The 26,618-nt window shown below is 37.5% G+C and overlaps 4 protein-coding genes across 16 annotated transcripts in view; 3 read left to right on the forward strand and 1 right to left on the reverse strand.

Annotated features, from left to right (window-relative positions):
• Positions 1–3,213, forward strand: part of LOC109859633 — a 4,158-nt gene extending 945 nt beyond the window's left edge. For 2 of the 3 annotated variants that reach the window (XM_020438061.1, XM_020438062.1), the window contains 3 exons: positions 182–1,577; positions 2,453–2,686; positions 2,791–3,213. In XM_020438061.1, the coding sequence (XP_020293650.1) occupies positions 182–1,577; positions 2,453–2,686; positions 2,791–3,089 (1,929 nt within the window). In that variant the 3' untranslated portion in view covers positions 3,090–3,213. Of the gene's footprint in view, positions 1–181; positions 1,578–2,452; positions 2,687–2,769 lie in introns of all 3 variants that reach the window. The other variant, XM_020438063.1, reaches the window with a different exon arrangement.
• LOC109859632 overlaps positions 1–19,464 on the reverse strand; it is a 21,647-nt gene extending 2,183 nt beyond the window's left edge. Inside the window, exons 1-20 of one of the 11 annotated variants that reach the window (XM_020438055.1) lie at positions 19,376–19,464; positions 11,895–12,032; positions 11,558–11,793; positions 11,237–11,340; positions 11,051–11,153; positions 9,733–9,962; positions 9,254–9,638; positions 8,737–9,158; positions 7,921–8,177; positions 7,647–7,822; positions 7,415–7,582; positions 6,129–6,723; positions 5,939–6,056; positions 5,655–5,754; positions 5,430–5,547; positions 5,280–5,335; positions 4,784–4,982; positions 4,530–4,677; positions 4,330–4,432; positions 3,322–3,494 (exon numbers count right to left, since the gene is read on the reverse strand). In XM_020438055.1, coding sequence (XP_020293644.1) covers positions 3,453–3,494; positions 4,330–4,432; positions 4,530–4,677; positions 4,784–4,982; positions 5,280–5,335; positions 5,430–5,547; positions 5,655–5,754; positions 5,939–6,056; positions 6,129–6,723; positions 7,415–7,582; positions 7,647–7,822; positions 7,921–8,177; positions 8,737–9,158; positions 9,254–9,638; positions 9,733–9,962; positions 11,051–11,153; positions 11,237–11,340; positions 11,558–11,793; positions 11,895–11,976 — 3,642 coding nt within the window. In that variant the 5' untranslated portion in view covers positions 11,977–12,032; positions 19,376–19,464 and the 3' untranslated portion in view covers positions 3,322–3,452. Of the gene's footprint in view, positions 1–3,321; positions 3,495–4,329; positions 4,433–4,529; positions 4,678–4,759; positions 4,983–5,279; positions 5,336–5,429; positions 5,548–5,654; positions 5,755–5,938; positions 6,057–6,128; positions 6,724–7,414; positions 7,583–7,646; positions 7,823–7,920; positions 8,178–8,736; positions 9,159–9,253; positions 9,639–9,732; positions 9,984–11,050; positions 11,154–11,236; positions 11,341–11,557; positions 11,794–11,894; positions 12,033–12,129; positions 12,207–12,232; positions 12,374–12,813; positions 12,901–13,917; positions 13,966–19,083; positions 19,160–19,375 lie in introns of those variants that run through there. The other 10 variants (XM_020438056.1, XM_020438049.1, XM_020438050.1 and 7 more) reach the window with 10 other exon arrangements.
• LOC109859637 (F-actin-capping protein subunit alpha) lies at positions 14,016–17,901 on the forward strand. The gene is made up of 3 exons (XM_020438070.1): positions 14,016–14,255; positions 14,990–15,239; positions 15,329–17,901. Exons 1-3 carry the CDS (start codon positions 14,055–14,057, stop codon positions 15,745–15,747), a joined length of 870 nt encoding a protein of 289 aa, XP_020293659.1. The 5' UTR covers positions 14,016–14,054; the 3' UTR covers positions 15,748–17,901.
• Positions 19,465–19,762: 298 nt separating the features above from the next.
• On the forward strand, positions 19,763–25,768 carry LOC109859634 (ecto-NOX disulfide-thiol exchanger 2). Its single transcript, XM_020438064.1, has 10 exons — positions 19,763–19,956; positions 20,070–20,331; positions 20,484–21,070; positions 21,173–21,390; positions 21,487–21,681; positions 21,776–21,959; positions 23,536–23,642; positions 24,643–24,837; positions 24,928–25,237; positions 25,372–25,768. Exons 1-10 carry the CDS (start codon positions 19,908–19,910, stop codon positions 25,587–25,589), a joined length of 2,325 nt encoding a protein of 774 aa, XP_020293653.1. The 5' UTR covers positions 19,763–19,907; the 3' UTR covers positions 25,590–25,768.
• Positions 25,769–26,618: the final 850 nt, after the last annotated feature.

The following is a 26,618-nucleotide window of genomic DNA, read 5'->3' on the forward strand; positions in this document are numbered from 1 at the left end:
AATATTAAAATATTAAAATATTAAAATATTAAAATATTAAAATATTAAAAATATTAAACTCTTACAAATTACTGTCCCATTTTGAAAATAAAGACATTCCCTCGTTTTTTATTTAATATTTATAAAAATATAATTTTTATATTTCTATAAAATTTTCGATTATATTGATTTTCTTATTTAGAAAGAGCGACGGAAAATAAATCCCAATCGTGTCAGAATAAAACAGTGGAACGTGGCGAGTAAAGAATCGTCGACGATAAAAAATCACATAGCTGATCGAAACTCCATACTTGACAATAACCCTCGTCGTTATTCAAAAAACAACGTCGCGTACTCTTCATCCTCAAGACGGTATCAGAAAATTAACGAGTCACCCGACGAGGATATAAGAAAACGTTTGACGAAGCAAACGAAGAATCCGACAAAGAACTCCGCTAATCGAGGAATCGAATATTACGACAAATATCACGACAAACCGATTAAAATGCAATCAAAACGAGATGAGACCGAAATTGGGAGCGACAGAATCGCCAGGCAGATCTCGAACAATTCTGTCATTAACGATAATCGATTCGGCGATCGTTCGAGGCGGCGGTTCGCGAACGGAAATATATTATACGACAAGAATCTAATTTACGACGACGGATTAAAACCTTGGGAGAGCGGTCGTTCCGTAGTAGCTCAATCCGATGAAGATAACACCATCGACGACGTATCCACGTATCTGCCGTTATCGGCCGAACAGAAAATTAATCCGGAAAGTTCGTATTACATTCCCGAAATAACTGCGGAAGATTCGGCATTCAATCAGATATCGAATATCGGTCAGCGCAAGGAAATCGAATCTTCCACCGAAAATTCGATCGACTCCAATCTCGATCTGGCGCAGATTTTTACCACCAGCGCGATCTTCGATCCCCAAATCGAACACATTCGAACCGGAGACGCGTATCGGAACAATTTAAACGTCCCTCGTTTGTATCATAATTCAGACAGGCCGGAAGTAATCAAACCTGAGGAAGTGAAGGTGCTTTATCCCGAGGCGAAAGAATCGATAGGGTCCTCGTTATACGCGCCGCATGTTCTTCGCAAGATTCCGGGAACCTTGAACGTGTACGTCGCTGAGAAAAATGCTGAATCGGCAATACCGTCGGAATATTTTTATTCCGTTGCTTCCACGAGACCACCTTTGCGGAAAATTAACGATCACACCTCGGTTCTTCCTCAATCGATCGCCAATCGACCGGTCGAACATATTTTACTTCCCGATCGGGACGAAGACGTTGAGCGGAGTCGCTACAAGATCGATCAAAAGCAAGCAATGATCGAGGAAGAACGTAAAGCGAAACAGGAAGCAGCCGATGTTTTCCACGAGCAATCTAAGAAGGACAAAGAGAAACTTGCGAAGATAAGCAACACTCTTGTAACAGTTGCGACAACGGAAGAAAGCAAACGTGCGAATGTCTCCGCAGCATTGAACGAAACTAAGGAAGTCGCCAGCCAGATATTGGAAAAAATTATTGACGAGCTGGAGGAGATTAAATCAGATCGAGTGTCTGAAAACGAACAAGTAGAAGGTTTTCATAAACAGACAAATATCTAAACTTTAATATTTTTAATTGGAGCAAAATTAAACTGACGAATTCTTTTTTCTTTTTTTTTGTTTTTAAAAAGTTCAACTTGAATGAATTTTTAACTAATATAATATAATAATAAAAATGAATTTGAGGTGTGACCTCCGGTTCGAAATGGTTATTCCAAAATTACGTTGATAAAATCGGCTGTTACGAACCAGTGCAAGGTGTATTGCAATATTAGAACAATTTTGTCTTATTGACAAAACGTTTCGACTTTATTGTTGAAGTCTTCTTCAGTTGTACACAAATTAACAAAAAATTATAACTATGACTGTCACATTTTCACAATTTCAGCTGTACAATTACAATTAAAAATAAATGATCGTTAAATTGTTATATGTCAAGGTTTTAAAATGTGTCTGACTATCATGGTCGTGTGTGCGACACAGTCAGTCGCACACGACCATGATAGTCAGACACATTTTAAAACCTTGACATATAACAATTTAACGATCATTTATTTTTAATTGTAATTGTACAGCTGAAATTGTGAAAATGTGACAGTCATAGTTATAATTTTTTGTTAATTTGTGTACAACTGAAGAAGACTTCAACAATAAAGTCGAAACGTTTTGTCAATAAGACAAAATTGTTCTAATATTGCAATACACCTTGCACTGGTTCGTAACAGCCGATTTTTATCAACGTAATTTTAATATAATATAATTCGTTTTCAATGTGGAAAAATAAAAGTTTTGTTTGTGAAAAAAGTTTAATTTAATTTCTTTATTATTTCTTTTTTTAATTTTTTGTTTTTAACATTCCACGAATTATTTCAATCGAATGAAATATGATGGCTTCTATTCGGAAATCAGGTTTGCCTTGTAAAGTATCGGGATCGTGGGTGACCACTCAGGGCGGTGTGCGAATCGATATGAAAGTCACCAATCACACTATAAACGTGACTCTCGCAAGACTGTCGCCTCCACCTTCACGGGGTTTGCTGGACCCCGCTTGGAATTTAAGCGGATACGCGCCGTTCGCACCGGGCGAACCGTTTTCTTTGATTGCCATTGACAATCGCACGAAGTCCCTGGCCGCGTTCGCAGGTATGCGACATGTATATAAACGTTAATGCGATTTTTAATAAATATGAAAATACGCGAGAAACTAATCAAAAATTTTAAAAAAGATTTATGATGATGACACGCAGGTGCGTGCAGAGTGTGCCAAGGTATCGACACGATAGTGGGTGTTTGGTCGATCGTTCACAGTCCGCAGGACTGCCGTGACTTTCAGGTGGCCACGAATATTTACAACGACGTATTTCGCCGAACAAAATTGTCGTCGGAAGTGAAGCGGAAACATCGAGAGATCGTGCGATTGCTACAAAGGAACACCAGAAATCACACAACGGCGGTCGAAGCTCTGACGAACGGCATAGCGCCGCAAAATAGCACGTCGCAACGAAATAATACGTCGCAACGCAGCAAAGAGAAAGAAAAGAGTTAGAAAAAAAATGCGAAAGAAAGTGAGAAAGAGAGAGAATCGAGATGATAAAATTTAGACAACGCGATAAAAGAATGTAATCAATAAAAAAATCAAACTCTAAAAATTCAGCATGTTGCGAGAAATGCAAAGTTTTTTTTTTTTAGAATTAAGAATTGTATTGCGTTGTTTATCAGTATCAATTTAATAAAAGAACAAAGTACAATTTTTCACAATTTAGACGATTTTCAATAAATTTACATTTATGTAATTCGACGTACTACAAGTTTAAATTTTCTTGTTTCTCGTTCACAGAACATTTGTCACATCTCCACCACTTTATCTCACCTCGCACACTTTTTATTTTTCTTACACGTTAACACATGGCTACAGAAATTGACGAATTACATCGTAACCCCACACAATGATCTGCAGTAGAATTTTAATCAATATTAAATAATCATAATTATTAAATTAGTAATAACAAGAAGAAGATTCTTCGGGCTCAGGAGTTTTTAAACTAATGAATGAAATAAATTGGGTTGTAAGAGCCGTTTGCAGGATGTTACATAATTGTATGGGCTATATGATCAAAGAAAAATGTCGATAACAATTATTCATTTATTTACTTATCTATGTATTTAAAAAATCCCGTAAAGAATAGAAAAAAAATTTAATTTTTTCTAATAATAAAAGTTTTCTTGTATGTAAACCTTGAAATATAAAAAAATAAGTAAATAAAGAATTATTAATACAGTAATAAGTAAATACCTAATTACAAAAGTATAAAAGAACTCAGTCTTAACTTATCTTGACATTAGACTTATTCATTTCAATTAAAAAAGTATAAAGTTTATATTTTCGCGTCACATTAGTTAGTCGTCGGCAGTTATTGATTTTTTATGTATATTATATGCTGCTTATTAGTTCCTGTCATTTCGTTGCTACGGCGTACGAGCGCGCGAAAAAATGACAGCTCCGAGCTGTCATTTTGCATGTGGCTGCACGCTCATTCTTGGATCTTTATGTATTAAAATCTCCTTAAATATTGCGAATCTCGCAAAATGGTAAAGGACTTTTCGACTCAGAATAATCTCTTCTATCTACACACGAGCGGTTATACGGTCATTATATCAGACACCCTGTATATATGTGTATACATATATATATATTTAAGCACATTCTCTGCACAACATCCTGCAAACGGCTCTTACAACATAATTATTAAATCACATTAATGAAACAAAAATAAAAATAATATTACCTTCAAGACGCCGATCTGTTTACGTAGATCGTTTACAATTGACAATGATATTTCTTGTTGATCATCGCCGAGTATATACTTCTTCAAATTAAGCGTTGCGTAACTAAAACCCCAGCCATGCGTTTTCAATCAAGCGTTATATAAGCAAACTATGCAATAATGGTCACATAAACGGTCAGATAAAACAACAGAACACTCACCCGATTTCCTCGCACTCTTTGGTTTCGTTTTCGTCGGGCATCGGTTCGCAAACAACAATAAACGTTACGTTCGGACTCATTTTTTCGGTCAACATGTCACGTAACATGTCTCTTTCTCTGGGATGTGTTCTTTCATTTACTCGAAATTCTGAAATTGCGATAATTTTGTCTTCTTTGCTAACACTTCTCTATTGATTCTGATTTGCATTTTTCAATAAACTGGCACTCACAGAAGATAAGATTGTGAGATTTACTTTTTCTGAAATTGTAGATCATCTCTCGATTAGCGCGTTTTGGCTTCTTTACCGCGATGGTCTCCATGTTCTTGCCGTAATGCCCGAGGAAGGAATATTCCACGTAAAGTAACTGTATGTCGTCATCCTTCATCACGGGACTGTTCTCCAAAAATCGCATACTCACTATTTCTATAGTTATCGTATCCTTTTTATTATCCTGAAAAGCGAAAACATGTCAGAATCATGTTTTCACGACGATAATGTTCGGAAGTCAATATATTTTGTGTTTTTCTTTTATTTTGTTTTTTTAAATAAACTCTCAAGATAAAAAACTTTTTACATGCGTGTACATCTCAATCATGTACTAATCGATTAATTTTGGGGAAAAAAACGATTTTTATTTAAGCGGAAATTAATTTTTATTTTGTAAATTTTGATCTTTTTACTCCTCTGCATTCTCGTTCTTATAAAGTATCTTAAACATAAATAATGGAGCAAAAAATGGAGTTCGTACACGAGCAGAAGTGTCATGCCGGCAATCCTGCGAGTCCACATTTAACGATTTAGGTCCTGGAAGTGTTTTTTTGAAACAACTAGTTCAGTACACGAGAGCGACATTCTTATCGGCATTAATGCGAGAATGTAAAGATACAAAATTGATTACTAATTGCATTGTCACAAGTCAGCAGACTCCTCTGCCTGTACCTCTCCCAGTTTTTCTTCGAAAAAACCTCGTTTATGTCGCGGATTGTGCTGCGTGATTCTTGGAGCAACAAAACGTCCTAAATAAAAACGTCCGGAATCTCGGATAATTTCCAGACGAATGAGCCAATTTTCACAGAATCGCCAGAGCTAATTTTTTTTCGTAACATTGCTGAACATATCTTACATTCGCGAGTAGAGACTTAAACTCCGCCAGGCTCGGCGTGTCCTTTCGCGCGTTCGATTTCTTGTTGCTTTCGTCATCTTGCGATGTTGCGAAAGCTGGACTAATTAATACACATTATTTATACAACTTTTACCAGTGTGTGAACAAGAAAAATATCGACAGGAATTAATAAAAAATATTTTTTCACATTATCATATTTTGCGGATTATATATAAGCGGAATTATATAAGCGAAAATTGCGCGAAAAAATAAGTGGTAAATCATTTCGGTAAGCGTCCTCACACCTTTTTATTGTAATCACTTCATTGTTGCTGTCTTCATCGGATTCATTTATGTCGTTGGAACATTCGTTATTCGATTCGGTATGCTTCTCCCAGTCCGAGTTTTCAGTTTCATATTCATCTGTGATTTTAAATTATGTTAAAGAGTTTTGATCGTATAGATATATTTAATAAACACAAATTGCAAAGTTACCTGATCGATCATTCGAATATTCAGATACGAAATTGTCCTTCGCATCCCGATCGAAAATCGATATTTCTTCGGCGGCGACTTTTTCTTGAGGAGGTGCGGCTGGAAAATTTGGCCGCGAGGTCTGAAACGCGTTCTCTTCCGCTGGTGGGACCGTCGGAGGAGCGTCCCGCAGCGGGATAATGCCGCATTGTTTCTTAAACGCCTCCACCATCTCGACGTTGCAACTCAATCGTGTCCAGAGCGATAGCTGACCAAAGTTAATGCCGCAGAAGCAAGAAATGACGCCGTTCACCGGCACGATGTAATGCAGCTTGTTCTGCGGATAATCCAAAATATCCTTGATGGACACTTTCGCGCGCGCGAGCATGCAGCTGGTGTTGTCCCGACGAACGATGTTCACCCGAAAGATCAGATAATCCGACAGCACGTTCTTGAAGAAGGAAAAGAGATCGTTTATGTGGTACACGCAGGACGAGTTGAAGTTCAGATTGGGACACTTCATTCGCGGCGTGTGAGCCGTCTTCTCGCCCCAAAGGTCCCAGCTTATGTAAACGAGAAGGTTGCATATGTCCTCTGCCTCGGGAATTTTCGTGACCTGATAATCTCAACGATTGCATGCAAATAATTTTTTTTTCAGTGAAAAAACAAATCGACTTAATGACTAAGCTCTTACGTATTCTCCATGTAAATAAATAAAAGCGTTGATTTTTTTTTCATAAAAACTAGGGAAAAAACAGAAAAAAAAAGAATTGCAAAAGAAATAAGATAATTATAGTTATAAATTTATTCAATTGTACATGTGTGTTACATGTACATAAAATCCCAGATAGCCAAATGTGAAAACTCAATATAAAGCAAATCATTGTATAGATTAAGTTGCTCGCCAATTGCTGTTGTGTTGTTTTTATTTAATGCAACGAAAATGTTTTTGTCAATTCAGTATCAATATGCTGAGTTTTATTATCAATCAATTGTTGTAGCCAATGTTTAAGACATGTGAGTCAGCAATATGTGAGCAATATATGAGCAATAATTTTTATTCATAAGTTGAGAAAAATAATATAAGTTTATTGCCGATGAGTTGTTGAGAACTTGCTGTTATTATATTTTGAAAAACTGTTGCTGGCAAGAACATACTGAAAAGAGAATACACCTTTTTGTTACATTACTGAAAACATACGAGTAATATTTGTGGCAAGTTGCCAACAACTTGCACTCAGTTGGCTATCTGGGATGTCCGCAAAATTACGTCATTTTTTTATTTATCATTTTTTTGCGGCACTAACCGATGTAGATAGTTGCAGTCGCGAAATGTGAATCTCGATGAGACCCTGTTTGTCGGTAATTAATAAAGGAGAGGACGGTGTGGGACGCATCAATGATTCCAATTCGTCTTTTAAATATTCAATCTTGCAAGGTACTTTTTGCAAGGATGACGTCAAACGTTTTTCCGCCTAAACAAAAATATCGATGTTACAATAACATTTAACACAATCTTTGCTTACATAAGTTACTGACGCGGAGACATGACGGCTTTCTGCATTTCTCGTAAGTTGTAGGGGAAAAGGTAACTTTTGTCGATACGTCGGCGTTTTTCATTGAGACATTTGTGGATTTTTCTTCGCACTTGAGCTTCGTGTAACTGTCGGTTCTAACAGCAGTAGACAGAAGCACATTTCTCGTGATATCGGATTCTAGATTCGCAATTATCGTGAAGTACAAAAAACAATTTTACATATATATTTATAAATTTTATATTTTTCATCGATTGTTAATATTGATTTGTCGTTACCGAGAGTTTCTGTCGTGTTTGCGCTAAGATTGTCTTGCTTAATATCAGAAGTATTTATCGAAGAGATAATATTGTTGTTAACATCAGTAACCGGAGTCTTGACAGGGTCTTGATAACTTGATAAGCATTCTTGCAAAACATCAAATAGAATCAGAAAGATTTGAACTAACGTCACACTGGAATTTTCCAAATTTGCGATTTTCTGTGAAACTTCCTGTACAAGATCTGATCCATCTCGAAAAGATACTTCTTTATTGCTGTAATAGACAATCCCGGTGATATTGTATATAAATCTTTTATATATTTTTATATATATCTTTTTAAGCATAAAGTAGCGCGCGTATGAAGTATAAAAAAAAAAAATTATTTTATTGCTATACATAATTGTGGCAAAATAATATAATATTATGTATTTCTTATTTAGTATAATCTTTATTTAAGTAAATAAAATATATGTATAAAAATGTATCCTATTTGAGAATATCAAAAAGCTGCTCTTCGTATCTGTTTGAACTAAAGTTTCATACAATACACAGATTGTCATTCATTTAATGTGATAATATCTATATGCGACACAAGAAATACAAAATATAAAAAAAAAAAAATTGACAAAGTCTCTGATTGAAAATAAATACACATACATACATATATATATATATACATAATAAACGCATAATAAGCACATACTAACACAACATGACAACACAAATGTGACAATAGATCACTTTTTGGCTAGATCTTTGTGCCTCGTGGCACGCAGTCTCAATACAGAATCAGGAATCACCGAACAATAACTTTTCGAGAGGTACAACTTGCCTATGCCTCTGAGCTACGTTCAAGATACTCGCATAATCTTCCTTCGAGGCGATCATCGAGGTGTCCAAAGGCGTATTGATCTGTGCCTGATCCAACAGCTTCAGTATTTTTTCCCGCGATAAGACTCTGGTGCTGTTCGTTTCTTGATTCTTCAATTCCTTTAATGGCGATGATTGCAACGATGCTATCTCATTGTTCGGGGTCGTCATAGTATCTTGATTCTTGGTAACAACAATTCTCGTTTGCACCGACTTGTTGATCGGTTGCCAATTTTCTCGAGTGTTGCTGACGCATTTTTCCAGTTGCGTGATTTTGTCCAACATCTCGCAACATTTCTTGCACTGCTCTTGCGACGTAACGGGCTGCTTGTCGAAATTCTCTAACCTCGCACACACGTTCGAGATCGTCATTTTAGCATCGTCCTGTTTAAAAAAATGCGTTTGCACGCATATTGTAAAACTGAAAGTCATTTTTTCTCTATTACGTATAAGATTTAAAAATAGACATGTACACTAACCGCTAATTGTACTTTCAAGGTATCTATGTTCGCCTGCAATTGTTGAAGTTTCGCGAGTAATTGCTCATTGGTAGTTTTTAACGCTACAATATTAGCTTGTTCGTTGTTGAATGCACTTTTCAAGGTCTGTTGCTCCTGAGCGTGTTCCGAAAGCTTCTTTTTCAATTCGCCGTTCTCCATCTCAACTTGGCTGTATTTTGAAGTGAGCATAATAAGCTCATTATTATGTTGCTGAAGAATTTTAATTTCGCTCATGAGATCTCGTATCTGCTCATCCTTCTCGCGTAACGTGAACTGTGAGTCTCTCGCCTTCAACATCTGTTCGTCGATCTCGGCTAAACGCGTTCTTTCCGACGTGAGAACGGCCACGATTTCTTGATTGTTCCTGAAAAAAAAAAAGAAAACGCGATCGTAAATAATATATCAGATCTAGAAGTACATCGTATATATTATTAAGACGGACGTAACGGCTCGTTTACTTTGTCGTTTGCTCGAGAGTGAGTCTCAGTCCGTTAATTTCAGTAGTCAACGCGACGTTCTTTTCCTGCGCCGTAATTAGTTTATCATTCAGCTGCTTCATCTGTCGCCACACTCGTATGTATTCCAGATTCTCCGCTATTTTCTCTTTTTGACTACTAGTCACAAGCGCCAGCTCCTTCTCCAACTCTGCTATACGATACGTCATGTCTTTCTTCTGCGCCTCCAGTTTCTACAAAACGAAGATCGAACGCTAAGCGGAAATTATAACGGAAATTAAAGCAATTTTGCGCATTCAGACCGAAGCCATTTAGTGAGTTATTTAAACAGGATATCATATTGCACGAAGAAATATTGGTAAGTATTTACAAAAGGTCACCACCATCAGAATTCAACAAGGTTGACATATATGTCGTCAAGAACACCTTTCGGAGTAACAATCAAAATGTTTTAGCCATCGCTCGTTGTTAAAAAGTTATAAATAAAAAAAGTTTCATAAATAAATTCTTATTTTCCGACATCATGTACATTTTGTTTGTGTTGCAAGCGTGCAGACAGAGGGGGCTACGCCCCCCGCCCCAAGTAAAGTGGCTCCGCCTCTCCCCCTCGAGAAGAAATAGGGAACGACTTCCGATTAAGTGTTGCTAAAAACCACGTACATATTATTGACATGAAGCGACATGTAATCAGAAGTCGTTCCGTATTTTTTCTCGAGGGGGGTGCAGGGAAAGGAGCGGAGCCACTCCTCCTGCGGGGGGCGTAGCCTCCCCTGCCTACACGCTTACAACATGAACCTAGTACGTGAATGTTTCTTCTAAATGTTTACATTATATTATTTACCTTCACTGTTTATTTCTTCTCATATCTATGAATTCTCACGCGTTCTTGTTTATCTAGTTCATCGAAGTTCTTTTTGAAGTTCTATATATAAATAATTGAACGTACTTATATATATATATATATATATATAATATTTTCTTTGTAAAACCTTTATGTATAAAAATATGCATATTTAAGTGTATTTATACAGTATACGTAAACTCGATACACCTTTTTAAGATCATAACTTTTTAATGAAGAGCGAGCGACGGCTAAAACCTTTTGATTGTTACTCAGAGAGGTGTCCTTGACAACATATGAATTCTGAGGGTGATGACCTTTTGTGCAAATATTTAACAATAATTCTAATCTCATTGTAATAATGTTATTTTATTTTATTTAAAAAAAAATATAATAAAAATTGAATCTTTTTGAGTAAAACAATAGACCGATTGAAATTCGCGCGAGTATTTTTGAAGCTCTAGGAAGTAACTGTCTCACCTCGATTTTAACGAGGTAATTGTCATCGTCTCCTCCTCCTCCTCTTCCGACGATACACTGACAAGACGGTACTCTCGTGCGGTTGTTCTCGCTTCGGCACGTTCTAAAAGACGCGGATTTAGTATCGCATTACGGTAGTTTATTGTCTCGTAATGTGCGTGTATTATTATACCGCGAGTAACTTACACGAGTCCGGAAGACGTCGGCCTGGTGCGGCTGCGTGATGTCGATCTGCTGCTCATTGTGTGACTCAACAACTGATTTCTCATCACAGCAATCTTTTCTTTCAACTGAAACATTTAGCGAATCGTCCGTTATAGCAAAATATCGGTATGATTTTAACATAAAAATCATGATGCTGGATTACACATAGGATTATTAAAAAATCAATTACAGTCCGGAAAAGTTTTTACAGCAAAAGAAAACTTTTTTTTAGAAAAAATATTCTTTTTATAGTAAAAAAAAAAAGAAATTAACTTTTTGCCGTGATTTCGAAAAAGCCTCTACCTTGATATTTTCGTATTCGAGTGACGCCGTTCGGTTTTTATCTTCGATATCTAACGCCAATCCACATGATCTTGGAGTACCGGCCAGTCTGAGCAGCTTCGTGCCGAGCCGTTTGATTTTGTCTTCCTGACAATTCGACAGTTTCTTCAGATTGCTGGCCTCGTCGAGCAATCGCAGATATTTGTCTTCCAACTCATAGCGATCGAGTTTGCAAACTAGGTGACGTTCTCTAGGATCTTTTGTGTACGACAACACAAATGTTATAAACGGACTGACACATCGCACATACATGCGAAAAGTCATATATTCTCTCTGTAAATACAATAAGGATACAAACCTATAGCACTGGCACATATGTCCGCGTAGGAACCTTCTTTTACAGGCACCATATCGTGATTTGGATCATCGGTCATGTTCATTAAGAATTCTCTTGGAACCGTCAAATGTATTAACTATTGATTGGCACACATAAACGCTGAAAATTCAACACGTAAAATCGAATTAACGATTAATCATTTGCAAAAAGGTATTAAATAAAGCGCGCAACAACAACAAAATCGTTTTAAATGTACTATCGTTTACGGTTTTTCTTCATAGTTCGATTTTTTTTTTTTTTTCATATAAATATGGTTATCTTCAACATTGAAACTGTCAATGATTAATTCTTATTCTTACCGAGAAAACGGTTATTTATTCGGACATGGTATTTATTTGTACAAAAATGATACCTATATATACATATGTATATATATTATCGTTTTTTTAATTCCGTTCTCAAAATCGTAAAAAAAGTCGAGCGATCGATATTGCCGTATATTATGCCAATTTCGGACTGTATCGTTACAAACGATAAAACTCGTTCTGATAAGATTGCGAGTAATTTTTCGGTACATTAGCTATCATTTTATCTGGATAAATGTGTACAATGATATTTTTTCCAATTAAGAGTGTGTAAGAGAGAATGAATACTTCTACATCTTTCTCTCTCTCTCTCGCGAAAACTGTCCTTTGTACAAACGACGCATCTGACGGCAAATCTGCAAATAGCTCGTTCTTTTTTCACAACGTTGGTTGAAGCAAATGATGAAACCGTAGTGAGAAACTTTTATAGCGAACAATTTTTTTTGTATCAAATAATAAAGTATCATAATAAAAAAAAAAAAAAAAAAACTGCTAAATATATATATATGTATATATAATTAACGGTTTATTAAGTCTTTATTGATACAAGGTAAAATTTATGTCATCAACTATACCGTTAGGGTGTGTATAAAAGATAGCGGTTATCGCTGGTTATCGCTTTTGTCCGACTCTCGAGAGATTAAATGCTATGTGTGCTATCTGCTAGAACTGAGTTATTCCATCATTCATTTCACTTGTCCCCAAATACGAAGGACATTTTTCCGGGAGCAAATAATATGAGTCATTCTTATCCGATCCCCACATTTCGCGTATGAATCATCTTCACGTAATCTTTAAATAAACGTCGCAAAAAGAAAAGTTACACACAAGGAAACTGAGTCCTCTGGTCGCGAGAAAAAAATATCGAAAATATAGTTACATGAATATTAAATATATATTTAATACGTTTATGTAGTAAAGTATTTATATATATATAATATATTTAATATTATTATATTTAATATTTAATATATTTGTATATTTCTATACAAGTAAATATTTTTAAAACTTATAGGATAGGAGTGTCTCAATAAATAATTATTTAAAAAACCTTGATGCGTATCTTTCAAAAAATTTAAATTATAAAACATAATTGTAACAAAGTCTCGGGAGAGACAGTAAAAAGCACGCTCGTAAAATCCCATTAAAAAAATAAACATATCTTACTATTTTATTGCAAATTTAAAATAAATTCTACACGGTAGAAAAAAAAAACAGATAATGCAAGAGATAATACAAAAGATCTTGAGACTAAATTTTTCTCATGATAAAATCAAGTATATATATATATATATATCTCTATTAATTTTGCTCAACTTTATAGATTCTTGCATATAATACAATCTAATTTTCGCATACAATATCATCCGATCTAAGTTTTTGTTGTATTAAAAATACTGTTTTATTTTAAACGCCAAACGCTTATATTATGACGTGTCTCGATTATTCGATACGATATACGATCGTGGATGAAACTCATAAAACCCGATGCCCGTTCCGTAAGGTCATGCGAGGTGCTTCGAGGGGAAGGACCTCTCGGACGGAAGGAGATAAAAAAGAAACAAAAAACAAAAAAAACAACAGGCGCATCTCAACACAAGGTGGTTGCGTCGTGTCGCGTCACCGGGTATACAGAGCGCCGTCGCGAGCGGCATCACGAGAACGGGACGCGAAGTTACCTATACGAGAGCCAGAGAGATCCAGCACAACCTGAGGCCCGTCCGTGACCACCGCACCGTACCCTCGCTTTTGACATCGGCGGCGACGGCGGCGGCGGTGGCGGCGGCGGAGTGTGCGTGCCAGTGGGCAAGGTAAGATGGCGGCGGACGGAGATGCGGTGATTTCGGATCAGGAAAAAGTGCGAATAGTCTCGGATTTTATATTGCACTCGCCGCCGGGCGAGTTCAACGAGGTGTTCAACGACGTGAGGGTCCTGCTGAACAACGACAACCTGTTGAAGGAGGGCGCGTCCGGGGCGTTCGCTCAGTACAACAAGGACCAGCTCACGCCTGTTAAGGTACATCGTCGTCGTCATCGCGCACGCCGCGACACGCCGATCGTCGACACGTACACCGGGGATCACGCAAGCCGGGACGACGTTTTCTCGTCGCGCGTATCCGGGGAAACGCGCGCGACTTCGCCGTCCTCCTCGTCGCGCGTTCGCGTATTCGGGGGCTCTCCCTTATTTCCCAAGTATATCGATTCTGAAGATCCGCGAGGCGCGACCACGGTGACGTTTACGTTTTTCTGTTATCCTTCGGGATTTGCACCAGGTGACGTCCGTTCCCGGCTGGCGGACAAAACGACGTTTTCGCGATTCTCGCGTGCCCCTTCGCGCGATAGCACCGTTTCGCTTTTCTCCGATACTCTGTGCCGGGTCGTAGAAATCTTGTTGACTGAAGTAGACGACGAGAATATTGCTTCACTACATCAAATCTCACTATGTTCCTCAACGTATATGGACTTCGTATAAGTTTTCCTTTCTCCCTTCTTCCGAGTTCACGACAGTTGCTCTACTTTGGCTCTGTATATTTTGGAACGGCACGACTCAGTTAAGGTTAGGCCTTGCCTCGTCCCCAACATCAAAGTGTTCTCTCCTCTGTTGTTAGTTTTCAAGTCGTTAAAATTATTCTTTGATAATGAAATCACAAGTGCGAGCAAGCCCGTGTGTGCGTTTGATTAGCATGTAAGAAAAACCAAGTGCGCAAGACAAATTATAGTTAAAATTATGCTCTCTCTCTTTGCATACAGATAGAGGGAAGCGACTATCCAGCTCTCATAACAGAACACAATGATTTGAGTTCTCAGAGGTTTTACGATGCACGGAGTAAGCAGAGTTTTAAATATGATCACTTGAGGAAGGAGGCGCAAGATTATGAATCTTACGAACCAGATCCCTTGGCGGAACCATGGAGATCGGCCCTTCAGGATGAGATAACGAATTATACTCAAAGTCATTACAGACACGGCGCCTGCTCAGTATTCGGGAAATCTCTCGGAGGTATAATTGGCATTTCTTCAGGTTCAAATAATTATTTAAATAATTAGACACAGGATATTGAAATAACCTTTGTTTGTTTCTTTATGCAGGAAACATAACGCTAACGGCGTGCATAGAGGATCACCAGTTTCAACCTAAAAACTTCTGGAACGGCCGCTGGCGTTCGGTGTGGACCGTAAGTTTTACTCCAAGTTCGGGAAACGCCGAATTGAGAGGTAGCCTCAAAGTACAAGTGCACTACTACGAGGACGGGAATGTACAGCTGGTCAGTAGCAAAGAGGTGAAGGAGAGCTTGCCGATCTCGAACGAGAAGCAAACGGCGAAGGATTTGATACGGTTTGTCGAGGAATCCGAAAACGATTATCAAACGGCAATCTCCGAAAACTATCAAACGATGTCCGACACCACCTTTAAGGCGCTGCGAAGGCAACTGCCAGTAATGCGAACAAAAATCGACTGGAACAAAATCGTGTCGTACAGTATTGGCAAAGAGCTTAAAAGTCAATAGAAATAGATTTTTTTATATATAATAATATTAAAAGAAATAATTAAAAAAAAAAAAAAAAAAAAAAAAGAAAGGAGAGCACAGCGCATTTTGCTGCATGAGTGAAGTCTGGAGGTGTGATGTGCATGGGAGCAAACCACTACGTCTGATTTAAGAGATATTCGACTCATGCATGCCACTAAAAGGTTCCTCTCGACTCCGTATTGTATGTGTTGTTACAAGAAGCAATAAAAAAAAAAAAAAAAAAAAAGAGAAGATTTCAACACTTTCGGCGTTGTTAATTGCACAAAAAAACAAAATTGATAAGTTAATTAAAAATTTTTTCCACACAAAATGGATTCTGTACAGTTCACAAGTTCGTTGTGAGGCAACATGATGAGGAGAATGACTCGGTTATAATTATTACTTCTCTCTAAATGTGCTGATTGTAAAACCTGGAAAGTACTCGATGTGTGTGGTGGAACCTTTGCGTAAACCGCGTTGTTTCTTCGCTTTGTTATCTTTCTAAACTGAGAAAAAAAAAAAAAAAACCTAACATGAGATCCATGATATTCGCATTGTGCAGCATAGTGCAGGATATAATCCTTAACTTCCGGAGAGAACACAATGAAGAGAAAAAAAAATAAATAAATAAATAAATAAACTGTCGAAGATCTATTCACACATTATTTAAATAGGGTAATGGGGATCCTTGCTCTTACGTTAAGTAATTGAACTAAAATTGAATTCGCGGTGTGTGTTGAATAGCTTGAGATTATGAGACAGAATAGCGAAAAATAAATTTAAACTATTAATCATGTAGTTATTGAAATATAACGAGCAGATGGAAGCAGTTTTTTTTTCTTTTTTCCAAGGAATTTGCAAATTTTCGCAAATTCTATCTAGAAACGTAATAACGTCAGTGACATAATGTATATTCGATTTTGTCTCTATTTATGTGTTTTCACTTATACAATAAATGTTTTTTCTTTCCTGCGAGAGAGGGAAGCGAATGCGGGATATATAATATTCACTGAGGTTATTCTTTTTCATTGATAAACTTTGCGAACATATAAACAACTACATCGATCTGCTCTAGTACAATTTTTGTGTCACTCTCTGACAGTTTTTCACCCTGAAGCGAAATAACTTCAAATTGCTTTTTTATTATTGAATTTTTTCGCAATGTTCATTTTACAATGGAAAACATTGAAATGTACAATTTATTGTTTACATAATTTGTTTTATTATACAAATGATTGTGAAAAGCCTGTATGGAAAACAAAATAACAAAATATTTACACGACGCAGGACAAATAAATCTCTCACGGATGTGCCGATGTGCGAGTAAATTTAACGGAATTGAGAATTCGTGTAAGGGAGAAAAAAAAAATATTTATACTAGACGTATTTTCGAAGACGAAACAAATCTCTTGTAAAACTTTTTTAAGTCTTAAGATTTATATATCGATTTTGAAACGGCACGACGGCGCATCTCGTGTGTACTCGCAAACTACTTCGTAAAAAAAAAAGAAGAATAATCTACTCTCTCTCTCTCTTTCTCTCTGATTATTTCGTTACTTATCGACGAAAAAAAAAAAAAAACCTTGCCGGGTCCATGGGTGATGTCAAACGCATAATATATCAAACGTAATACGAAGACATTGATAGACGTGTCTATGATTTTTGCCAGCTCGGTACCGAACACACCGTCAAGTGTTCATTGCCGCGTTCAATACACAAAGTAGAACGAAAAAGGAGAAAAGAAAAAAAAAGGAAACATAACTCTTAACAAGATATTGGTGGGCGAGGCCTACTATTTTTATCCAACTTTATATTTCATAAAGGTATAAGTCTATATACATTTTTGTTAAAATGTATTGTTTTATAAATATAAGTATGTCTATTATATATATATGTTGTATATATATATAATGGATACGTTGCAAAGTTTAATGAACTACTGAAATAAAAAAAAAAAAATAAAATAAAATAAATAAAAATAAATGTTAATCATTGCGCAACTCTGTCTTCTAAATTCAATCATTCGTTTTTACATTTAGTCAAAGACTTGCGAGAGTCATTCACAAAAGCGGAAAGCGTTGGGAAAGCGTCTCTTGGTGCTATCGCTTACTACACACATTACACAGCCAGACATTGTATGCAAAAGAAAAAAAATAACAAAATGGAAAACTAACAAAGTACATAAAATACATTGTACATTGTAGGACGTAGCCTATAGTCTGCTGGAGCCTTAATCTGTTCACTTTACGTTGGGGAACGGGGTATAGGGGATGGAGAATCGGGTCTCTCGGGGAATATATACTATGTACATATGTTATTTGGATGAATGAATGCGATGATGCGCAACCAAACCATTTGACTCTTAATTGCAATGGGATTCGAAACGTGTGTGTGTGTAACATTATTCATTAACTTTGTAAGTTACATCGTAATTCAAGGCGGCACGTTTCCAAACCATAAATACCGGTTCTTTATATAAACGAAAAGAAAGGAATTTTTGCCATTGACGAATTGACGAAACAAAAAAGTATACGGACAAAAAAGTAAAAATTATCCTATTAGAATGCAGTGCGCGCGCGCAAATAACAAATTCATGTAAATACTAATCGCACATAAGCTACTCGAGTCTTGTTTGTGTTACGTATGTAAATTACAAAAAAAAAAAAAAAAAAAAGGGAAGCGTTGAGATGTTTCGAATCTTGTCAAAACTCTACACAATTCTACACAACATAGTTGCCTACGATATTGTGGAAAAAAAAAACAAAAAAACAAAAAAAAAACAATTAGCTATTACCTACCATCGAGTGTATATCGCAACATAACAAAACGCATGTCCTTATGTAAAAATTTAAACACAGAATACACATTTATCAGTTAAATTATGTATTATTGAATGTTATGATTGATTAAATAAAGTAATATGACACTTTATACTTTTAGGCTTTTGAGTGTGAAAATGATTTTTTGGTTGTTTTGTTTTTCTTTTTTGATTTTGACTTCTCTGTGTATGTACAATAATTTATACAGTCTGTCTATAAGTAACAATAAATTTAAAGTGTGCTATATAATTTTTTCTCTGTATGCAATATTTTTAGAAAAAAATTTTACAATTGGATTCCTGACAATAAAATTGACAGTAAAGTGTAATTAGATCAATAAATTGTAAATTAGAAAACTCTTCAAAGTTCTTATCAGATATCACAATCTTCTATAACTTTTCTATAAATTATCTGAAAAATGATACAAATATTACACAAGAACACAAGTGTACACCTGACATAACCTAACCCTAACCTAACCTATTGTCACATGTGTGTGGTTAATAATTTTACTCACATGAGTGTATATAAAAATTCTCACATCACGCGGTAATGTTATGCAAATTTACAATAATTTTCTCACACACTTTTCGTACACACATTCCGTCTTATTAAAGTCACGTTATCAAATCGTTTTAATTAACGTAACATATGTTCATCCGATGTGTTTGCACAGATATCAAGATGCGTATATCATTGTTATTTTTGCACTTTATCACTTTCTTGTATGCAGATTTCGTACTTAAGCAAACATACTTGTGAGATATATCTCGTATCGCACGTATCTGTGAGACAGCAAAAATACGTACCTTTATCAAGTTGAAATCGCTTGACATAAGCGCATTCTGAGAGAAGACGGACATTTCAACTTTTTCTCTACTTCGTTCCCTCAATTACGTTTATCTCGGTTTAATTTTTGGTAGGTAATTTTTTTTAACTAACAATGTGTAACACGCGATGCACGAGAGAGAGAAAAAGAGAGAGAGAGAGAGAGAGTGAGAGAGAGAGAATTGACATCTAGATATGCATACTGTTGACATGTACAATTGCATGTAAACGCCAACACTTTGATGACAGTAGCGCATCTGCATCGCACAGGATGAATGCGGGCGATGCAGAACGCCAGTGGTGTCATCTATCGTACACGTGCGACTCTCTTGCTTTGCGCTCTAATTGCATTCGATTATAGCCACCCTGTACCCGCCTCCGCCATCTCTGTGACCGCGGCAGACGACGACAACGAACAACAGAGTGTTTGACTTCAGTGCAGTGTGTTTTCTCCCGTCAATCTCAACTCTTGTCCTTCCTGACAGGCCGGAGGAAGGTTATCCCGTCAGGAAAATGGCTTATAACTTTCCTGGAGTTCCGGCAACCACCATGCCGCCTATGGGTAAGAATTGATTTTAATCTCTCTTTGATTACTTTTGCTTTTCAGTCTAATTGCTATCGAGAAAACGTTACTTGAGCCGAGTTGATTTTTATCATGTAACGCACGACTCGCAGGTATGGGACCTATGGGTCCTCTGGGTCCCATAGCTGGACCGCAGAGCTTCATGGAACTTACTGGTCAAGGTTTTCCACCGTTGCCGCCACCCTTGCCACTGCCCGGAATGAACGACTCGCCTCTCGAGTTCAGTACGAATAAGAATCAGCCACCGGTGATACGGGAAACTACAGACGACAATAACGACAGAAAGAGCGACAAGAGTGACAACAAGAGAGATCGGGAAAATAGAGACAATCGTGACACGAGAGACAGCAGAAGGTACTAATTTTTTTTCTTCAATTCTTTTTTTTCTTCTTTTTTGGAATAAAAAAACAAGTAAGTTTTCTTTCACATCGGTATATCATCATCTTTTATCAAGTCACATAAATGTAAATCTAGTTATAGCTTTGTATGTTATCTGACATGAAAAGGTCAAGAAGCGACCGTAACGATAGGCGCGATCGAGACCGAGACAGAAGAGACGACAGAAGCGATCGAGACAGAAGGGACGATCGGAGAGGAGACGAGAGGAATAACGCGAATTCTTCCAAAAATAGCAACAACCTCCCAAACAGTTCCAAAAACAACGAAGTCTTATCCACCACAAATACGAGCAACATTTCGAGTATAGGCACGCAAATGGAATCTGCCGCGAGCGTATGGGGAATGGGAGTGGGTTATCCCATGATGGGGATGAGCCCGATGGGACCGATGGGTCCTATGATGGGCGAAATGACGTTGGGTCCGCACATGAGCCACACGCACGGTTACAATCCGATGAGTGTGAGCATGATGTCGCACGACGGCATGATAAACGCCCAGATACTTGGCGCTGAACAAATTATGTCGGACGCGGCGCAGATAATGACCGCGAGTTTACCGCCGCCGCCCACACCACCTCAGAATACCAAGGAGATCATACACTGCAAGAGCTGCGTGTTGTTTCCGCCGAATCCGAACGCACCGCCGCCCACCACGCGAGAGCGACCACCAGGATGTAGAACGATCTTTGTCGGAGGTAAATTTTTGACAGTCGAGTGTTATATTAAGCCAATCAACTTCGAATTTCTCATGGTTGTGTAATATTTTTTTTTTTTTATTTTTTTATTTTGTTGCGCAGGTCTGCCCGAAAATATCACGGAAACTATAATACAGGAGATATTCGAACGTTGTGGGGAAATAAGTACTCTGCGTCTTTCTAAGAAAAACTTTTGCCATATACGATTTCTTTTGGAAGCGAGCGTCGACGCGGCTATTTATTTGTCCGGTTATAGAGTAAAAATAGGACAAAGCGGAGAATCCGCGAACACCGGTAGACTTCATGTGGACTTTGCTCAGGTTTGTTGAAAGTTTGATTATTTAATTAAAAAAAAAAAAAAAAACTTCGCCTATTTTTCTTGAATATTAATTGTTTGGATAATTTTTTATATATAGGCTAGAGATGATCAATACGAATGGGAGTGCAAACAACGACAGCTGCAGAGAGAACAACGTCATAGAGAGAGGGTGGAAAAGGAAAGACAAAGACCACCGTCGAGTCCGCCCCCGGTGGTCCACTACACCGATCACGAAGCGTCAAACATCTGTGAGAAAATTAAACAAGACGACACGTTTATGATAGCAGTACAAGTGAGTATATTGTCCGAATATAAATTTATCTTGCCAAAAATATTCGAGCAGAATTTTCTCTAGAATTTTCACAATGTTCAAATAATTGTCTCAGGTTGTTGTAACGTGGTTAGAGCGAGGGGACTGCACGAAACGCAACGCCAATACCTTCTATTCTATGATACAATCGACCAATTCGCACGTACGACGACTTCTGACGGAGAAAGCCTCGTACGAGGAGGAGCTTCAAAAGGCCAAGGAACTGATGAAAGGAAGAATGCAGGGACTTCTCATACAATGTACGTATACGCACTTTGTTTTTTTCTCTTCTCTCTAGCTCCGTATTATCATACATATTTCGTGTGCGTTAAGAAAAATATGCACGCGCACACAAACATACCGCATTGGCTGGTAAGTTCACCCTGGCATAAAAAAGTAGGTCCAACAACACAATTCGAAGAAATCATCTCTTCTCCTTTATTTGGATAAAGCAAACGCAACAAAACAAAACAAAACAAAAAAAAAAAAAAAAAAATCGTAATTATTCATCACTCGAACGTAATCCGTGCGAGGAATGACAATGTGGCGGCGTTCAATTCGCATTATCGTTCGCATTTTGTTGTGTTGACGACGAATCTCTTTACACGCCACGTGTTTTTCGTGTTCGTGATAAAAAAACGCAGAGATTTTTCTTATCCCAGTCACGAAGGTACGTTAAACAAAATCGTCGTTATACACGTGATATATTTAATTAAAAGTAACGATGTTCACATTGACATTTAAGGTGACAAGACAAAGGCTGTGATTGTAATCAGGTACAAAATTCAAATCGAACTTTTAAAAGCTTGTCGACGTATGACATCTCGAGAAATGTCGATATTTTGCGTATATTCAGTGATATGCTTGTGACGTAAAATTAAAAAAAAAAAAAACAAACAAAAACAAAAAAAAAAACTTGATATTTCACTACACGACGAGCATCTCGTCATTTAACTTTTAAGCGATCGTCTCATCCGTGTATCATAGCGAGAGCTCGTCGTACGAATTCTGTTTGTGGTCAGTGCACAATTGGAGGCGGCTCGGTAGGAAGGATCAGATTGTAGGCGAGGATAAGGTGGGTGAAAAATCCTATCTTCTCGGATTTAGGAGCCAAGAAAACCGGGTGAACGTGAGAGAGAGAGAGCGGTTTCTCGCAATATCTCATAGAATTATATAGACTGTACTTGGAAAGTTGCATGCCTGGCAATGCTAAGGGTTAAGGGTGATGGATCCGGACGTTCGTTGTTAAGTGACTATCTCGCGTGTGATCAAATCGCATTTTCCGATCTTCCGAAAATCTCTGCGAAATGGTCGTAACGCACACACAAATATCGTAGTATAAGCGCGCGCTAAGATCAATTTGCGCGAAACAACGTGCGAAATAGTCCTTAGCATCGGAGGTCCGCGGAATTGCAAGTTCTCGGAATTACATTATCCGCAATTAAGGTGGACGGGCGAACAATGAGAGCAGAATGTTTGGTGAAAGCAACTTTTTACGTTTAGATTTAGATGCGCTCTGACACTGTCTCGGCACAATCTATGTGAGACTCCTCGTGAGATTTATTTGTAGCTTGTACATACGTATAACCGGTACACACTCTGATTTAGTAAAAGAAGAAAGAGAGAGAGAGAGAGAGAGAGAGAGAGATACTGTTTCCCGACAAGGAATGTCACAATAACGCTAAACGTTGTTTAACATGACGAGTGTACGCGAGTGTAAAAAAGTAGAGAAAAGCATAGACCAAACTACCGAGCTTAGAGTTTCAAGCAAAAGGTATACAACGGAGGATTTGTTGTGTTTTCTTTGTATGCAACATGCGACCATGTCATCAACAGTCAGTCAGATCGAACGAGTCTTTACTGCGGCGAGCCACAAGAAGGTCTGGGATCACTTCACTAAGGCGCAACGGAAGAACATCGAAATGTGGAAGAAGCAATCTTCGGTATGTATGTAAATGCACTCTCACATGCTGAATACAGCGTGTCTTCTCTTGGTTACTTCTTTCTCTCTCGTGTAACTTAAAAACAAAAAAAAACAAAAAAAAGCGATCGCGGATTGTCCTTGTCCTCTGATCGCAAATTATCTATAAATTTGTTTTTTCTTCTCTCCTCCGCGCCTTTTTTGCACGACACCTCCTGTAACACGCTCGTTTCGCAAAATTGCAATATTTTGCATTATTCTAAGATATCACAGGTAAGTGAACAATTGAAGAAGCAATCAAACCGCCTGCAGATAATGAGAAAACGGTCAGACACACGCTTACCTTCGTGCGTTACAATTCGATTCCTTTTTCCGTGGAATGCCGTCGCCGACAGGGTGTATGGCAGATTAAATCCTGTCGGCAACACGCACAACATTAAGAACAACTACATGTGGAACAGAAGGTAATAAACGACATATGAGCGCTTTTTCGAAAAAAAAAAAAAAAACCTCGAAAAGCAATCACCACCACCTCCTTTTTCCTCGAGCATGGATTTGCCTTAATTTTCCCAAACAAGTACGAGTATGATTTCTGTACTTCAGAGCTGCACATCTACCACTTACGTTCTCAGGTAAGCCCAAAAGTGTTCTTGAAAAAAATAAAAAAAAAAAAATAAAAAAAAGGCGAGCAAAAATCCCGTAAAATATTTTTCACAACAATGGAAAACTGTGTGTGCGACACACACAATCGCGCGCGACTATAGCACTTCGACTCTGAATTACAGAAATTTACAAAAACAAAAAACAAACCGCGTGTAAATAAGAAGAAAAACCAGTGCTGTACATTCGAAACGATAGATTCACGGTCACATTTAGGGATTGTATTCAAATACAAAATTTATTTTAACGACAGATACATATATATAGAAAATTATTACATACTTTGCATGCATTTGTGTGAGAAAACGACATTCACCTTTTTCTGATCACTTTGTGATTTATCGTTGTTCGTGATACGGCAGGAAATAAAAGCGGTGCAATTGGAAGACAGTCTGATCGAGGGCGAGGGTGAGATGGACGTGTCGGATTCGGAAGAGGAACCGCAACGTAAAAAAACGCGCAATCAAACGGACGGTACTGAAGATGTTGAAAAACTGCAAACTCTGAAAGAGGAGAACGACAGTCTGAGATGTCAACTGGAAGCGTACAAAAATGAGGTGTGTATTAAACACTCGCGAACCGATCTAGCGACGTTGGCGAAGCTTTGACACGTGAAATTTGAAAAAAATTTTTCAAATTTCCGTCAGGTGGATCTTCTGAAGTCAGAAACGAAAGCGGAGTTGGAGGCGAAGGAGAAGCAAATGAAGATGTTGCAACAGACGTTGAAGGGAATGCAAGAGCAGCTGATGCAATCGCGCAAGCAGCTGGCGCAGGACGATCAGAAGATTAAGGATTTGACGATCAAGTTGAACGCTACAAAGAAAGACGAGCCCAGAGAGAGCGAAATCATCACCCTCGACAAAGACGACGACATAAGCGAGGAGCCGCGTACGCCAAAGCAGCACATCCTTACCGCCAACTTTGTGCAAGTTACTCAGAAAGATGCCAAGCTCATTGGTAAATATATCTGTTGTCTCTGATGAGATAATTGTACCGCAACGGAGAAAAGATAAATTAATTTGAGACACTCTTTATGTGATTTGTTTCATGAGATGTGTTTAATTATAATTAATGATGACGAAATATTACAGGACTTATAGCGACGTTTCTACACATTCATCCGTTCGGTGCGAGCGTGGACTATTTGTGGTCCTATTTGCAGAAAATGGAACCCGGCATCAAACCGAACGAAGTCGAAGTTCTGATGCAGCGTTTCCCACAGGTGTTCAAACAAGAGCTGTTCGGTATCGGTGCAAATATGGAGAGGCGTTGGCAGTTTTCAGGATTTAACGTTTATCGCAACCATTGATGAAGATCTCTACTACTGAATGTAAAAAAAAAAAAAAAAAAATGACAAGAAAGTACACTTCTATTGTTGTTCCTTTCTCGTTTACTTATAAATATGACTCATAAGTGCAATCGGTGATAAATAAGTGTATAGCTTTTGACTAATTTTGATGTGTGAATAAAAGTACCTTCAATAATTCATTTTAACTACACGCAAATATCTCTTTTCACCTACGATCGTAACAAATTTTCTCTGTTATTGGAAGAGACGAGAAGAAAAAGAAGCTGAGAATCACGTATTCCAAATCTCAGTATTAATTTTTATTAATAATTAACATACAAAGATGTTTTTTCGGGTTTGAACCGCGTTAGTGTCATTTTTATACCGACGTTTCGTATCAGCAGCCTGATACTGTATCAGGCTGCTCTTCAAACCCTGATGAAGTGAGCTGTAATGTTTACGAAACGTCGGTATAAAAATGACACTAACGCGGTTCAAACCCGAAAAAATATCTTTGTATGTTAATACTACACACCGCGAAAGCATCAAATATCAAATTTATTAATAATTTATTTTATTAATAATTAATTTACTCACTTTACGAAATAACGTAAACTGCGTTAGAGAAAGTTATAATGTGTGTAGAAAATTACGGAATCGATATCTATATAGATATCTACTGTGCGAGCTGCAAAACGACTAGCCGGTGCGACTCGTGTCACACACTTGCTGACATTTGCGCAGTGTAGTATAGGTTATGTTGGTCAAAAATTGGCACTTGAGTTTTCTTAATTCAACTGATCGAGGTGAGTCAAAATAGTACATGTGATAAAAAAAAATTTTAAACTTTCCGAATTTATTGATTACTTACTGAAATAAAACGCACACAAACCTTTCTTCAGGCATATCGTAGTCAAAATCTTCGTTCAGCAGAACAATGTGTTACAACGTGCAAGACTCTCAATGAGATAAAAAAAATTTAGATCTAGAGACAAAAGGTGTTGCGACAAAAGAAACAAATGGATTGTTACGAGGTGCTTGGCTGCAGCA

This window comes from Pseudomyrmex gracilis, unplaced genomic scaffold, assembly GCF_002006095.1.
Source record: "Pseudomyrmex gracilis isolate BER0280 unplaced genomic scaffold, ASM200609v1 scaffold_273, whole genome shotgun sequence".
Classification (NCBI taxonomy): domain Eukaryota; kingdom Metazoa; phylum Arthropoda; class Insecta; order Hymenoptera; family Formicidae; genus Pseudomyrmex; species Pseudomyrmex gracilis.